The sequence below is a fragment of the Gopherus evgoodei genome, chromosome 11 (assembly GCF_007399415.2).
Source record: "Gopherus evgoodei ecotype Sinaloan lineage chromosome 11, rGopEvg1_v1.p, whole genome shotgun sequence".
NCBI classification, from domain to species: domain Eukaryota; kingdom Metazoa; phylum Chordata; order Testudines; family Testudinidae; genus Gopherus; species Gopherus evgoodei.
In genome coordinates this window covers 21,390,136-21,404,844 of record NC_044332.1, presented here as the reverse complement: position 1 = coordinate 21,404,844, position 14,709 = coordinate 21,390,136, and the positions used below count along the sequence as shown (strand labels likewise).

At 38.0% G+C, this 14,709-nt stretch overlaps 1 protein-coding gene across 3 annotated transcripts in view; it reads right to left on the bottom strand.

The window, feature by feature from the left end:
- TRAK2 (trafficking kinesin protein 2) overlaps positions 1-14,709 on the bottom strand; it is a 62,573-nt gene that overhangs the window by 35,401 nt on the left and 12,463 nt on the right. For all 3 annotated transcript variants that reach the window (XM_030579910.1, XM_030579911.1, XM_030579912.1), the window contains exons 2-3: positions 9,437-9,766; positions 7,060-7,254 (exon numbers count right to left, since the gene is read on the bottom strand). In XM_030579910.1, the coding sequence (XP_030435770.1) occupies positions 7,060-7,254; positions 9,437-9,473 (232 nt within the window). In that variant the 5' untranslated portion in view covers positions 9,474-9,766. The remainder of the gene's footprint in view (positions 1-7,059; positions 7,255-9,436; positions 9,767-14,709) is intronic.

Here is a 14,709-nt window from a genome sequence, read left to right as displayed (position 1 = left end):
GACAGAAAGAACTATGTGGTATCTTAACTGTGGCCATTTACACTGTTGTTAGTCTCTGAAGAGAAAGCAAGGAGGGCTGCTCATGCAGTCTCACTTTGCCAGTGAATTTACAGTATAATCAGGGAGCTGTGCAGCCTGGAAATACCCTAGTCAGAAAGGAGAGACGCATCTTCACCCAAGAGAGGCAACAGCTTGGGAGCCATAAGCCTAGACTGGGTGCCCTTCCTGGACCATCGAGAGGGAATACAGGTGCAAGTGCCCTGAACTATGACACTTTCTATTATTTTATTCCCAATTATTATCACTTCTAGTGTGGAACCCCATTTTGCCTAACAACTGTTTAAACTTATGCAGTACTCAAGTTTTTTAAATGGAATGAATGTACATGGATCAGTTCCATCCATATCCTCTAATACAGTTGCTACTGGCTGTGGCCCTTCTGTTTGTCTGTAGGATTGCACTTGTAGGGGTTGGTATCATGTGTCTCAGAATCCTCTGCCTGTTACTCTGAGCCAGTGTCTGTAAATAAATACAATTTGCAACTCTCCTTGAAAGTGTCCAGAGTTCAGCAGGTGTGCCAGTCATTAATGACAGGATTAGTTATTGTGTGTAAATTTTTTTTTGTTTAGTTCCTATAGGGTGCCTAGTAACAATCCTAATAATAATAAAAATAAAAATATACAAAACCATCCCGACTAGATGGGATTCTAAATCCTAAAATGGAGTAGCTCTTCTTAATAACAAGAATTCATCTTACTGGGATGGAGTTTCACTGTATTTGTTAAGGAATGCATTATTTTGAAAACTACAGGAGTATTTCTACCATAACATCAAGAATCTCTCTCCTAATCAGGTTACATTTTTCCTTCTAGAAGGTCTATTTTTCTTTGTACTTCCTTCTTTTAAGATTTCAGAAAAAATAAATTCTACTAGATGAACTGGAAAGTCATGTTTAGTCCCATTTTAGAGATTTTTGTGAAAGGAAGGAATCCCAATGAATAACTAAGTAAAATTACTGTCTCTTTATTTGCAAAAATACCACCCATTCCACTGCCTTGATTACAATCAGTTAATAGAACAATAAACTCTCTGAGGGTTGTTTATTTTAAAAGCCTTGCATCTTACTCTGAAGGCTACAAATTCAGTCTATGATGGACTGCTCAAAGGACCTCTTGTGTGAGAACAGTTTGATACTGAAAAGTTGCATTTTCAGACACGGACAACAAAAGTACCTCAGTAAAGCTTGTAAAGTTGTTTTCAAATCTATGTGAACTGTGGTCTCAATTTTTCCGGACTCAGAGGCAAGAACACACCCTATTGATACACAGCAATGTGCTTTAAGACAATAGTAAAGCTTTCACTTGACTCGCTTTTTAAATTTTCTTATCAGAAAACTAGGGCAATAAAACACAATCTAGTCAATATTTAAACATCTGACACATTCAGATAAAATTCTGAACTGAACCTTTGAGTCAGAGAATGAAATTCTGTTTAGATTGTGGGACATCATCTCAAGCCAAATTCTGATAATTCCTTTTCATTACTATACTCCCTAGAAGGAAACTCACAGACTAATGACAAAATCTTCTTTGTGAGGCATGTACAAGGAACATTTGTTTCACGGTGAATATAATATTATATCCAAACACAATATTAACCTCTATTAAAAGCTATTTTCTTCCAGTTGCTGTATGAGAAGTCATTTGATTTCCCCATTGTTCTGTGGAAAATATGTACCTAGTGTCCCTACCAGTTCACCAAAATACTCAAAGATTCTCCCACCCCCACATTCAATCCTTTTGGGAGCCAATATGCCATTTCATTTTAACAAATTCAAATTCACTCTTCAAAAATGCTCTATGACTGGGCCATTTTCTCCCTGAAAAGCTACCAGCTTTACTATCGGGACTAGGGCTATTGATTAATTGCAGTTAACTCATACGATTAACTCAAAAAATTAATTGCAATTAAAAAAAACTTAACAGCGATTAATTCCACTGTTAAACAACAGAATAACAATTGAAATTTATTAAATATTTTTGGATGTTTTTCTACATTTTCAAATACATTGATTTCTATTATAATACAGAATACACCGTGTAGTACAGTGCTCACTATATTTTTTTATTACAAATATTTGCACTGTAAAATGATAAAAGAAATAGTATTTTTCAATTCACCTCATACAAGCACTGTAGTGCAATCTCTTTATTGTGAAAGCTTAACTTACAAATGTAGATTTTTTTGGTTACATAATGCACTGAAAAACAAAACAATGTAAAACTTTTAGAGTCTACAAGTCCACTCAGTCCTACTTCTTGTTCAGCCAATCACTAAGACAAACAAGTTTGGTTACATTTACGGGAGATAATGGTGCCTGCTTCTTATTTACAATATCACCTGAAAGCGAGAACAGGCATTCGCATGACACTTTTATAGCCAGCATTGCAAGGTATTTATGTGCCAGATATGCTAAACATTCATATGTCCCTTCACGCTTCGGCCACCATTCCAGAGAACACGCTTCCATGCTGATGATGCTCGTTAAAAAAAAAATGCATTAATTAAATTTGTGACTGAACTCCTTAGGGGAGAACTGTAAGTCTCCTGCTCTGTTTTAGCCACATTCTGCCATATATTTCATGTTATAGCAGTCTCGGACGAGGACCCAGCACACGTTCGTTTTAACACCACTTTCACAGCAGATTTGACAAAATGCAAAGAAGGTACTAATATGAGATTTCTAAAAATAGCTACAGAACTTGACTCAAGGTTTAAGGATCTGAAGTGCTGTTCAAAATCTGAGAGGGATGAGGTTTGGAGCATGCTTTCGGAAGTCTTAAAAGAGCAACATTCTGATGCGGAAACTACAGAACCCAAACCATCAAAAAAGAAAATCAACCTTCTACTGGTGGCATCTGACTCAGATGATGAAAATGAACATGTGTCGGTCCACTCTGCTTTGGATTGTTATCGAGCAGAACCTGTCATCAGCATGCATGCATGTCCTCTGGAAGGGTGGTTGAAGCCTGAAGGGACATACGAATCTTTAGCGCATCTGGCACATAAATATCTTGTGATGCCAGCTGAAACAGTGCCATGCAAATATCTTTTCTCACTTTCAGGTGACATGGTAAACAAGAAGCGGGCAGCATTATCTCCTGCAAATTGCAACCAAACTTGTTTGTCTGAACGATGAAGAGTCCTTGTGGCACCTTAGAGACTAACACATTTATTTGGGCATAAGCTTTTGTGGGCTAAAACCCATTTCATCAGATGCAGATACAAACTAACACGGCTACCACTCTGAAACTTGTTTGTCTGAGTGATTGGCTGAAATAGGACTGAGTGGCCGTGTAGGCTCTAAGGTTTTACATTGTTTTGTTTTTGAATGCAGTTATTTTTTGTACATAATTCTACATTTGTAAGTTCAACTTTCACGATGAAGAGATTGCACTACAGTACACCTCTACACCGATATAACGTGGTCCTCGGAAGCCAAAAAATCTTACCGTGTTATAGGTGAAACCACGTTATGACATCGAACTTGCTTTGATCTGCCGGAGGGCGCAGCGCCACCCCACTAGAGTGCTGCTTTATGCATTACATCCTAATTTGTTTTATATTGGGTCGCATTATATTGGGCTAGAGGTGTACTTGTAGTAGGTGAATTGAAAAATACTATTTCTTTTGTTTTTTACAGTGAAAATATTTGTAATAAAAAATAAACATAAAGTGAACACTGTATACTTTGTATTCTGTGTTGTAATTGAAATCAACATATTTGAAAATGTAGAAAACATCCAAAATATTTAAATAAATGGTATTCTATTATTGTTTAATCGCACGATTAATCACGATTCATTTTTTTAATCGCTTGACAGCCCTAATGGGAACATAACTAATTGATAGTCACTGAATTTGTCTGCATTTCCAGCTTGTGAAATGAGCAATGCTGATGGATTCCTACTGCAGTTAAAAAATATTTGCCATCTGCAGGGAATCTTCTACCACGCAAAGAATCTCAAAGCACTTCACATGTGAGTCCAGTCCTGCAAGATACTATGCACCCTTACTTCTGAACAACAAATAGGAAAAGAGGTTGGCCAGTATCTCATATCATCAGGCCCTACACAAACAAGCAACAATGAAATGCAGTCACCTCCGAGATGGAGGGTGGCAAAGAACTGGCATTCAATAAATTACTACACAGCATGACGAATGGAAATTTTTGAAAAAGGCAGTGGGGCACACCCTTACTGTTACCAAAATGGCCATAGGATCATTAAGGTTCAAGTCGAGTAGATAGCAACTTTGTTTTCATTTGAAAGACTTTAATCCCTGCAACTCCCTGGTAGCCAGTTTTTCAATTTCAGAGGTGAAAAGTTCCAAGACAATGCTGTGATTTACATCTGTGGATCCAGGGAGTTCCAGCAGTATAACTTCACCCCAAGCATGAACTATCATTCTCATGGCTTCAGCATTTTGGAATCTCATTAAGGACTTTTCAGGTTAATACCTTCATCAGTTGACTGCTGAGGATTTGTGACTTAAAGGTTCAGTAAAACCTCAATTTCTCTCTCTATAAATAACCAGGAGTTATGGGGTAGTAGCCACTGTCAACAGTGAATTTAATTTTAATGTTCAAACTACTTTGCTGCTTACTTGAAAATCTATTAAGTCTAAATGTAAAGTGCTTCCATTTCAGTTTATCTAGTAATTTATTTATAAAAGATGGTATTATGATATTAAACCTTGACTTTTAAATGTTCTCAATCAAGGTTAAATTGTTAAAGCTTAGAATGCACTCAACTGAAATCAGTTTTCAGGTGCGAGCTTCTAGGTAGATTAGAGACAATTTAACTTATTAGAGGACACTTTGAATGATAGAACCAAACTTTTATTTAAGGGAAAAATGATAAGTTAAGAAAACAGGCATACAATTACCATTTATACTGATGCAACAATTATACTCACATTAAAAGATGAAATAGTGCAACATTGGGTGATCAGATCACTAACAACAGAATGAAATATAATCTTGTAACCTAATGGTACATTGCGCTCTCCACAATTTAGCAACACTACTCCTGTTGTATTCCATTTTGATACTAATTAACACTAAACCTTAATATTATAAAACCCTATATTTAGTGCTCTACCAAATTCATGGTCCATTTTGGTCAATTTCACAGTCATAAGATTTTTAAAAATCAAATTTCTTGATTTCAGCTATTTAAATCTGAAATTTCATGGTACTGTAATAGTAAGGGTCTTGACCCACAAAGGAGTTGTGTGGGTGGATAGGGTTTTGCCAGTTTATTGTAGGGGGGTTGTGGTACTGCTACTCTTACTTCTGCACTGCTGCTGGCAGCAGTGCTGCCTTCAGTGCTTGGTGCCCGGCCAACAGCCGCCGCTCTCCAGCCGCCCAGCTCTGAAGGCAGTGCAGAAGTAAGGGTAGCAATATCGTGACTCCCCCTCCAAATAACCTCGTGACCTTCCTGCAACTCCCTTTTGGGTCGGGACCCCCGTTTGAGAAACACTGCTCTCCCCTGTGAAATCTGTATAGTATAATGTAAAAGCACACAAAAGACCAGTTTTCATGGGGGGAGACCAGATTTCATGGTTGTGAATTTGGTAGGGCCCTAACTATATTCTAATTTCCACCACCTTTTCATTGGCCCTTTACATTACACATAATTTAAATTAACATCTGCACCAATATCCTTCCATGCAATCAGTTCAGATATCATTTTAATAAAATATTCAAAATTTTCTAAATACTTGGTTAAAAACTCTGCTAGAACCAGTTATTACCAGAAACACAGCCACAACATAACCCTGAGTCATTTCCTCACTAAATTAAATTTTCCCATCTTCTTGTCTCCAACTTATCTCTAACTTTTACTCAAACTAACAAACTCAATTTCCCACACTCCTTGATACAGTACTGAGCCTAACTTAACACAAACCTAATTTCTACTTATTTCTCAACCTAACATCCTATAGGCTACAAATGTTTTATGTAATAAAAGTTTTCTAAAAATCTTTTTCCTGACAGTGAACATGACAATATATTTATATAGCGAACACTAAAGTGTACATTAATTTGAAAAGGACACCACATCAAGATGATTTAAGATAAAAATTAGCTTTGGTAAGAACAAGGTTTTACCAAACTAAAGCAGAAACATTGTAACTATAGTTTTGTTTCCAGTGTCAACGGAAACAGTGATTTGGATTTAAATGTTGCCTTATAGTGATTCCAGCCCAAAATATCTCAAGAATCAAAGTCAAACCGCCCACAGGCAAAAGGAAAACTGACTAATCAGTTTTCATTAACCAATCTGAGAGAAACGCTCAGAGCAAATAACAAGCATTATTGTTTTTTGGCTTTTTAATAAATTAGGTTTCCATAATCTTAAGATGTTACTGATAACAGCTAAAGATTTTTTTTTAAATAAGAGTTTTAATTTGACAGCATGTCTTTAGTTATATTGGCTGATCCAATTGCTTTATAACAATAACAGTTCACATTTGTTTTGTTTTGTTGTTTTAAATAAGTAAAACTTCTATATTAAGAAGGAAAGCGGGTTTTAGGTTGTTCTTATCTCATCTCTTCACACTTGTGTTTACATAGCCATATATTTTAAAACAAAAGTGATATTTTAAAACAAGTTATAACTGGGACAAATTATGCATGACACTGAGCAATACGTGGTATATTCCAGGTTTGCTTCATCATACTTAGGGGACCACATGCACTAATACAGTTTCTGCTCCCAATTTCCCCATGAAGCCCAAATGACTTCAATTGCAACAAAACAAAATAAAAATATCTATGACTTGCAGAGCATTACAGCAAGACCCTTTACTGCTTATGCACAAACTCTAGCTTCTTGGAACAGTGAATTAGAAACATTTCCCAGTGAACAGAGCTTTTAGTTTTGCCTGTGTTCACAATGCTCTGAATCTTTCAGTAAGAGAGTACTTTTTAATCACGTTAATGACTTCATTTCACATGATGCAAAGATCTCCGTGATGACCAGAAATACTCACTCATGTAATGGAAAGTCTCCTCAGCAAGGACAGGAGAGATGGTTTGGGGGACATGGCTATAGCGGGAGGGGACCTGGAGCCAGTCTTGGTTGTCATACGGATACACAGAGTCCACTCGCAGCTTATACTGTGGTAGCTGTTCTTCCAGCATGTTCACCAGTTCTACTTCAGGAAGGTCCTCAGTGGAGCAGACATCTAAAGATGAACATGTGCCATGAAATCAACGCATGCCCATTACTATTAAATTTGCTACGCTGAAAATCCACAGATTTGAAAAGAATTGTTCTACATAGAAGGGATTACACAACAATATTTCACTTTGACCAGCAAATGAATTTGCACTAGAAGCATGATTTTTTAATATTAGTATTTGCAATATCCTTATTCTCCTTAATTGATCCCTTTACTTCTAGTGAATCTAGGAGATTCACTGATTCTCACAGGCTTCCTGGCTCTGACATACTTAAGTTTTATTATTTGCTTTTATATCTGGCTATCAGCTCTCAAAGTCCATCACAGCTCTCCTAACTTCCATGTTACATTTTACCTGCTATAGGTAGTACTACCTTCTGTAGGCTTTACTCTGGCTGCATTCCCCAGTAATGTGCTGTTTGTCTTGACTATCCTCTTGCACCATTCAATTTAACCACACTTTTTTCTTGCCTTTCTGTTTCTCTCTCAGTTTAGTGATGCATATCCCTTCTGTGACACCCTAATGGCAGAATACATTTCATTTATTTAAAAACTTCACTTTTTTTTTTTTCAAAACCATGAAAAATGTTATGGATTGAAATGAACACATGGAGTGACTCCTCCTCACCCTCCAAAATGGAGGGCAGTTTCTAATTCGATCTTTGTATTCCACCAACAGCAAAATGAAAGGAAAACACCTAGTAGTATATTACATTTAGATACCATCATTTAAAGCACAAGTACACCAGGTTCAGAGGTGTCAGAGCTTTTTAGCCTGAGTGCCAAATGTATTTCAAAAGGGATACAATCAACACATAAGGACAGATTCTGTGTCTTGTTCTGGTCCCTTTGCACTGTTTGAGGGAGGGGAAATGCAAGAAGCCTGCTGAAGAGTCTCCCTGCCCAAAGGTCAGACCCAGTTAAGCTGCTCTCCTGGGCATAAGACACTTGCTCTCCTAGGCATAAGGGATGGGAAGTGGCTGGGGCATGCTGTATTCTGTCTATATCTAGCTGGTGTAAGGTCCTTTGGGGACCATACCCAGCTAATGCAGAGAATCAAGGAGCTGTAATTGGTTGCTGTTTTTTCAATTTTTCTTTTTCACCTCTTCTGGATTGCCCTGTGTGGGGGAGGGCAGCCATCCTTTGCCAGGCACTTGCCTAGACCGAGGTACAGCCAACCAAGTTCCATATCCTGCTCCTCCTAGGGCTCCCACAGCCCAGCAGGGAAGCAGGCAATGGAGCAGCTAGTGCTACACTCTCCTCCCTTCCCTCCAATTCAGCAGGTGGCCAGTAGCAGTTGGCAAGGGACAGCAGCAGCTTGGAGCACTCACAGGTCTTAACAGGACTTCTCCTGGAGTTACAGTGGTGGCACTGGGAGGCAGTGCCCCTGAACTCCCTCCTCCATGGTGGCAGGCCTGATTCAAACATGTCAGTTTATAAGTCACAGGGCATACATAACTGAGGGTACATATTTTCAATTCATAGTCAAATACAAGTTCTCTTCTCAGGGACAGTCTTCCTTAAGGGCCACATATTGGACACCATTCCACCAGCTGTCAACTGAAGGGTTGTATTTATATCTCATTGTGTATTCTTTAGAAACCTCAAAGTTTTATCAATGATCTCTGGCATTTTTGCGGCATAACCTCCTCTGGGTTACAAATATGAAAAAAAGGCACAGAATTCAGGGGAGTCTGAATAAGTTACAGCAAAGAAATCCAAGAGGAAGGAAGGAACTTGGCTGCAATTCTCCACTCACCATGGATGGGAAGGGAGAGGCAGCAGCGGCCTGGATTACGGTCAGGCTTTTTACCTGAAAATATAAAGTATTCTTACAGCTTCAACTATCACATTTGAAGCCTCATCTTTCTTCTTCTGTCAATTCCCACAACTCCTTCAAAAATCACTTGGAGTCTCCAACACTCATTCATTCCATCCTTGATAAGAACAAACATTTATCTACTGGAAGAAAGTTTTATGTGGTGAGAAAAATATAATAATGGATAGTTTGGAGGGGTGGGGAATGACTTAGTTTAGTTTATGAAGAATCTACTCTTCTTGTTCATGTGCACTACTGGATAACTGCTTCACACAATTTCAAGCTGAGATCAGGGGTTTCAGGCTAGCTGCACTGAAAATACTCCATGAATTTGCGGTTCAGACTGGAGTTGCCCTTCCAACTTACCAGTGATGCTCTCCGGATCTCCGTGGTTGATATTCATGAGGGTTTCTTCACGCTTCAGTTATTTAGGAATGGCATTCTGTGTTCAGGTTGTGCATGGTCCCTTTCTTACTTTGGTTGAAGGATGACTTTGGTTTGAAATGAGATCCATCAAGCTACCTAGGCATTAATTACTCCTGGTTTTCTTAGCTCACTTCTATAGGCTGGATTATATTCTTGGTCTACTATTGCCTCATTTGACACTTGATACTTCATCTGAGGTACAGATCAGTAAAATTTTTATGACGTACTGAGCAAGCTTCATGTGATGGTTTCTCTTAGATCAGCCATCATCTAGAAATCAAAGACATGGAATATGTTGGATTGTAATTTATATATTACATGCAAAAAGCAGCATGAAATGAAACAAAACAAAATTATCTATGAAGACAGCAAATCTCAGTTTTGGTAACTCACAATTCTCATCTATTGCTATCTACCCATTCCCCCTTCCACCAATAAAATATTTAATGCATGACAGGGTTGTTCACTGCTGTAGGACATTCTCTTTTGCCCTAAGACATTGCTGCTTCAGATAAGTAGATTCCCTGCAGCCTCTTAGACAAAGGGGTTTAAATTATTTTTCAAGTACAGTAATGGTTTCTAAAGGGCAGGACTCAGTCATCTCTTTAGATAAATCAAAACAACACTCTACCAAACACAAAGCTGTATGACTCTGCTCTTCAGTAAAATTATTTTAAAAGGGAAAAAAAAATCAAGTGTGTGCCCTAACAGGAAAAATCACATAATGGTTCACCATAAAAATCTCACACAGCTGGCAGTGTCTGCTTAGCAGCCCAGGTCTAAAACAGAAGTGATGTTACAGTTTAAGATTGAGGTGAACTGTCAGAATAGTTTAAGGAGCCAAGCTTTTGCTGTTCTCTATCTAGCTAGGACTGCTAGTTTATCATGTAAACTTACAAAAATAGATCCCCCCACCACACTTGCATAGATAAATAGGTGTTAGAAAAAGAAAATGAATATATAACAATCAAAATATAAAACTATTTCAGTTTTCAGTTAATCAAATCTCACATGCTTAGTATCAGCAATACTAATGCTTGGTATGAGCAGTACTAATTCTTTAGTTACCCATCAGGCTACACAAGATCTAATTGATCCAACTTAAAAATAATGAAAAGGAGAAAACCTTTCAAACCTTCTTTATATAAACCAAATGTAAAAATAGTAAAGAGGACATAAATCTGTTTTCCCCATTTGCAAGTAAGCCTACAGAAAATCCACAGGGTTTGAGTTAGTTTTATTCTCAGTACACAATGACAGTTTGTAGTTAAATCTAAATACTTGATTTCTCCATTTTTTTGCCACCGCCTTTTAGTATTTGTTTTCCCCAATCCTACATAGCCACCACCTGCTACTACCTCTTGTAAAATAACTCCTCCTTACGGCCTTTCTCGTTATGGAGAATGCAGACAGGTCAAGAAATACGGGCAGCAAGAGCACCCCAGCTACACTTACGTTTTCACAATGGGTGTATATCCGTTTCACATACACTACTCTGCCCTCCTCCAGGTAATATATATCACTACAAGCACCCCCTCTAGCCAGCTGGGCTGAACGCAGCTTCTTTACTGCCACATTATGGGTAAATATACATCGAAAAGCCTTGAAATCTCTAAGCAGAGTTTCCTTCCACCAAAGAGTTAGTAAAAGAGGGGAGACTTCAAACTGCAGAAACTTTTAAAAGCCAAACAAGCAAACCCAGCTTTCAATGGCTGTCAGGGTTCTGACCCATGACCCCTTCTCAGTCATGCCCCAATCGCTTCAGAAATGCTGCCAAAGGAAGAAATTTAGTCTCATGTCGGAGAATAAAAAGCCCTGGTTAGTTATAAGAACAGACCAATACAACTACTAGTTCTGAATACTGATAAACCCTCAGGCTAGTAACAAATCCATTTAGAATGACAAGCCCATATATAAAGTAACCCTGCCATGAGACTGCATAAGCTAAAGTCTGTACTCCTAGCTCCTCTCCACAGTAATTATGCATGGTGCATGCTGTCTATTACACTGCAATAATGAGACAAGTTAATAGGAGCATAAACAATTGACTGTTACTTTGTGGGGAACAATCTATCACCCCAGGAAGGAAAAAGCACAGAAAACTGATTTGTATATGGAAGCAAATGAGCCACTGGGTGTAATACCCATTTTTGTGAGAAAAACTTATAAAACAGATTGTTAAGGTTTTGTTTTTAGTCTTGATACACATGCAGTTGTCATTTACAGAGCCAGCATTAGGTAAATGTATGTGACAGTGCCACCCAGAGGTCGTCACTGTGTCTCATTTATCTTAAATCAGTGGTTTCCAAACTGGGGTTTGTGAACCCCGGGGGTTCGCAAAATGTTACAGGGGGGTCCTGGGAAAAAATTGCCTAATAGTGGACAGAGCTGGGGACCTTGGGAAGCATGGGGCCAGCAGTCTGGAGCCCCTGGATTTCCAAGAGCTAAGCAGATCAAAGCAAGCACATCTATCACACTGAGGAGATTGAAACTTCAAGACTCCTTATAAGAAATGGAAAGGGAGGTAGATATTTTGGGCTGTTTTAAAAATGAAATAGGCAGCTCGTGTTTTTAAATTACTATGAAGAACAAGTTTAAGCTTTGTTGTAACATGCGTTGTTTGCCTGGACTGCTCAAGATGAATGCTTGTGTAGGAGGAACTCTATGAGTTGGTTTCTTAAATACCTTTATGCTGTTTCACATCTGATACTCCTTGATGAAACACAGGAGCCTTGTCTTATAGCAGGCTTATTCAAAGTGATACAAGCCACGAAAGTGAGATCTTGGACGAGTGTTGCTGTTTTCATAATGTAATAAAAATACTGTCATGATAAATAATAATTAATAATAAATAGTGTGTAATAAGCATGTCACAAAAACAAATTTTATATTTCTGAGATCACTGCTTTTATAATTTATACTCAGGTAAAGGAGAAAATCCCTGAAAATGTTAATTTTTAGGAGGGAGTTCGCGATACTTGACATTTTAGTGAAAGGGGTTCACAGGCTGTTAAAGTTTGGGAACCACTGTCTTAAATGAATGAGCTCCAAACTTTGGAAACAGTCTCTGAAACCAGGCATTTGTGATGTCCCTTGATCAATATCTACAATATGTGCGCTTTTAAAGGACTTTCATATTGTTTGTGAGAGTATTTCTTACAAAAGTCTCACTCACTGAGTTGTCAAAATAGGCTCTGAAAAGTATTATGGAGAGATGCTAGTCATAACATTTGAAACAAACTTCAATAATTGTTTCCACATTCCCTCATGTGTTCAAGAAAATCTTGTTCATAGGTCAAATTCCACATGTGATCTGTGGTGTGAGGAGATTTTTTTGGTCAAATTTGAGGGGAATCTGGGAAGTTGTTTAAGCTATGAATTTAAAAAAAAAAAAGATACATGCTTGCCAACAAGCCAGAGAGAGAGAGAGAGAGAGAGAGACATCCCTCCTCTTGGCTACTGCAGCTCACTGGCATGTAAGGGTAGCGCTTTTTATTATGCATGAGGCAGAAATGTAGCAGTCCTGCCTGAGTTAATGGATTAATTCTCTGAGACACTAGCAGCCTGACTGTGTAGTTAGTAACATTGCTAAAGCTGCTGTTAAAGGTTAAGTGATCTCATTCTCTGAGGCAGAAATGTAGTGCCTGACTTTTAATGTTGATGTTATTAATGTTTCTATTGTTACTTAACTGTTCCCATTCTCAGTCAATTCCCTCAGGAGCATAACAATCTGTGAAAGTTTTAAGGCCCCTACATTGCCGGAGTGATGTAAAGGAGCCTTATTATAAATGACAGTAAGAGAATCCTCACCTAGGAAGAGCTATGTGCTTTCTCACTTTACCTGTGTCAAAGTGGCACAATGGGGTTAGATTACTGCTCAGGATTTATTTTACTTACCTATTAAAAAAAAAAAACCAAAACAAAAAAAACACGTTGAGGACAAATAATACATTTACCAAGCAGTCTATAAAATGTCAGGACAATCAGAACCAAGTACTTCCCAAAGTATCCAACCAGGTCCAGGACAAAACTGTCACGTGTGAAAGTCTGAGCAATTTAAAATGACATTCAACTTTTTTTGGGGCAGGGGAGGGGCGTTCAGTGTTGTGTAATGTAATTTAAATGAAAATCCAGGATTATAACTGGAATGCCAATTACTACCAAGTTACCAAGTATTTGTAACTTAACTTTCATGTGTTTAGGAAATGTTAAATACTTATTGTGACTTTTTTCTGTACTGTAGTTTAAATAAATTACCAAAACAATTGAAACTGGTGTGATTATATTGCATTATTTTGACAAATAAAATATGCAGAATTTTGAATTTTTTGGCGCAGAATCCCCCCAGGAGTAATAACCAATTAAACAACTGCAAACAAAGAGTTACTATTAATGGAATGATGTCAGATTAGAGGGAGGTCTCAAGTGGGGTTCCACAGGGATCTGTTCTGGGTCCAATGTTGTTTAACATCTTTATCAATAACCTGGATGTAGGAACAGAGAGCATACTGATCAAATTTGCAGATGACAAAAAGTTAGGCGAGGTAGAGGTTGCCAACACTTTTGAATTTTAGCTCTATCCGTCAATCTTGATAAATTGTTAAATTTAATTTGTTGTCTATCGCCCAGTTTCCCAAAGACAAATGTAAAGTGATAAATTTACGGAAAAAAACCAAATGCACAAATACAGATGGGGGATAACTGGCTTGGCAACAGCACTGCTGAGAAGCTTCTGGGAGTTGTGATGGATCACAACGTCAATATGAGTCAGCAACATGATGCTGTTGTTTAAAAAAAAAGAAAAAGGCAATTTTAGGTTGCATTAACAGAGGCATGACATGCAAGTCACAGGAGGTGACAGTACTGCTCTATTCAGCACTGGTTAGATGCTGAAGATTCATCACAACAGCTTACAATTAACCATTTTTTTCCTTTGCATTTTTATTAATGATAGCATCAAAAATGTCTCTCTTCCCCTCTCCCCCCAATATCTGTGCAGGATGGCACTTTAAATCTCTTCTAAATAAAGTAAGAGCAGAGCTACTACAGATTGTAGTCAACAGCGTCAAAAGCATAGTGTTGCTCAAACAGCAGTTTAGTCAACAGAAAGAAAATTACTTCTCATTCCAGAAACACTCTGCAGCTTCTAGGACATCATGCATTGTCCAGACAGAGAAAGGCAAATCCATAAACAGAACCTTGACAAATTTACT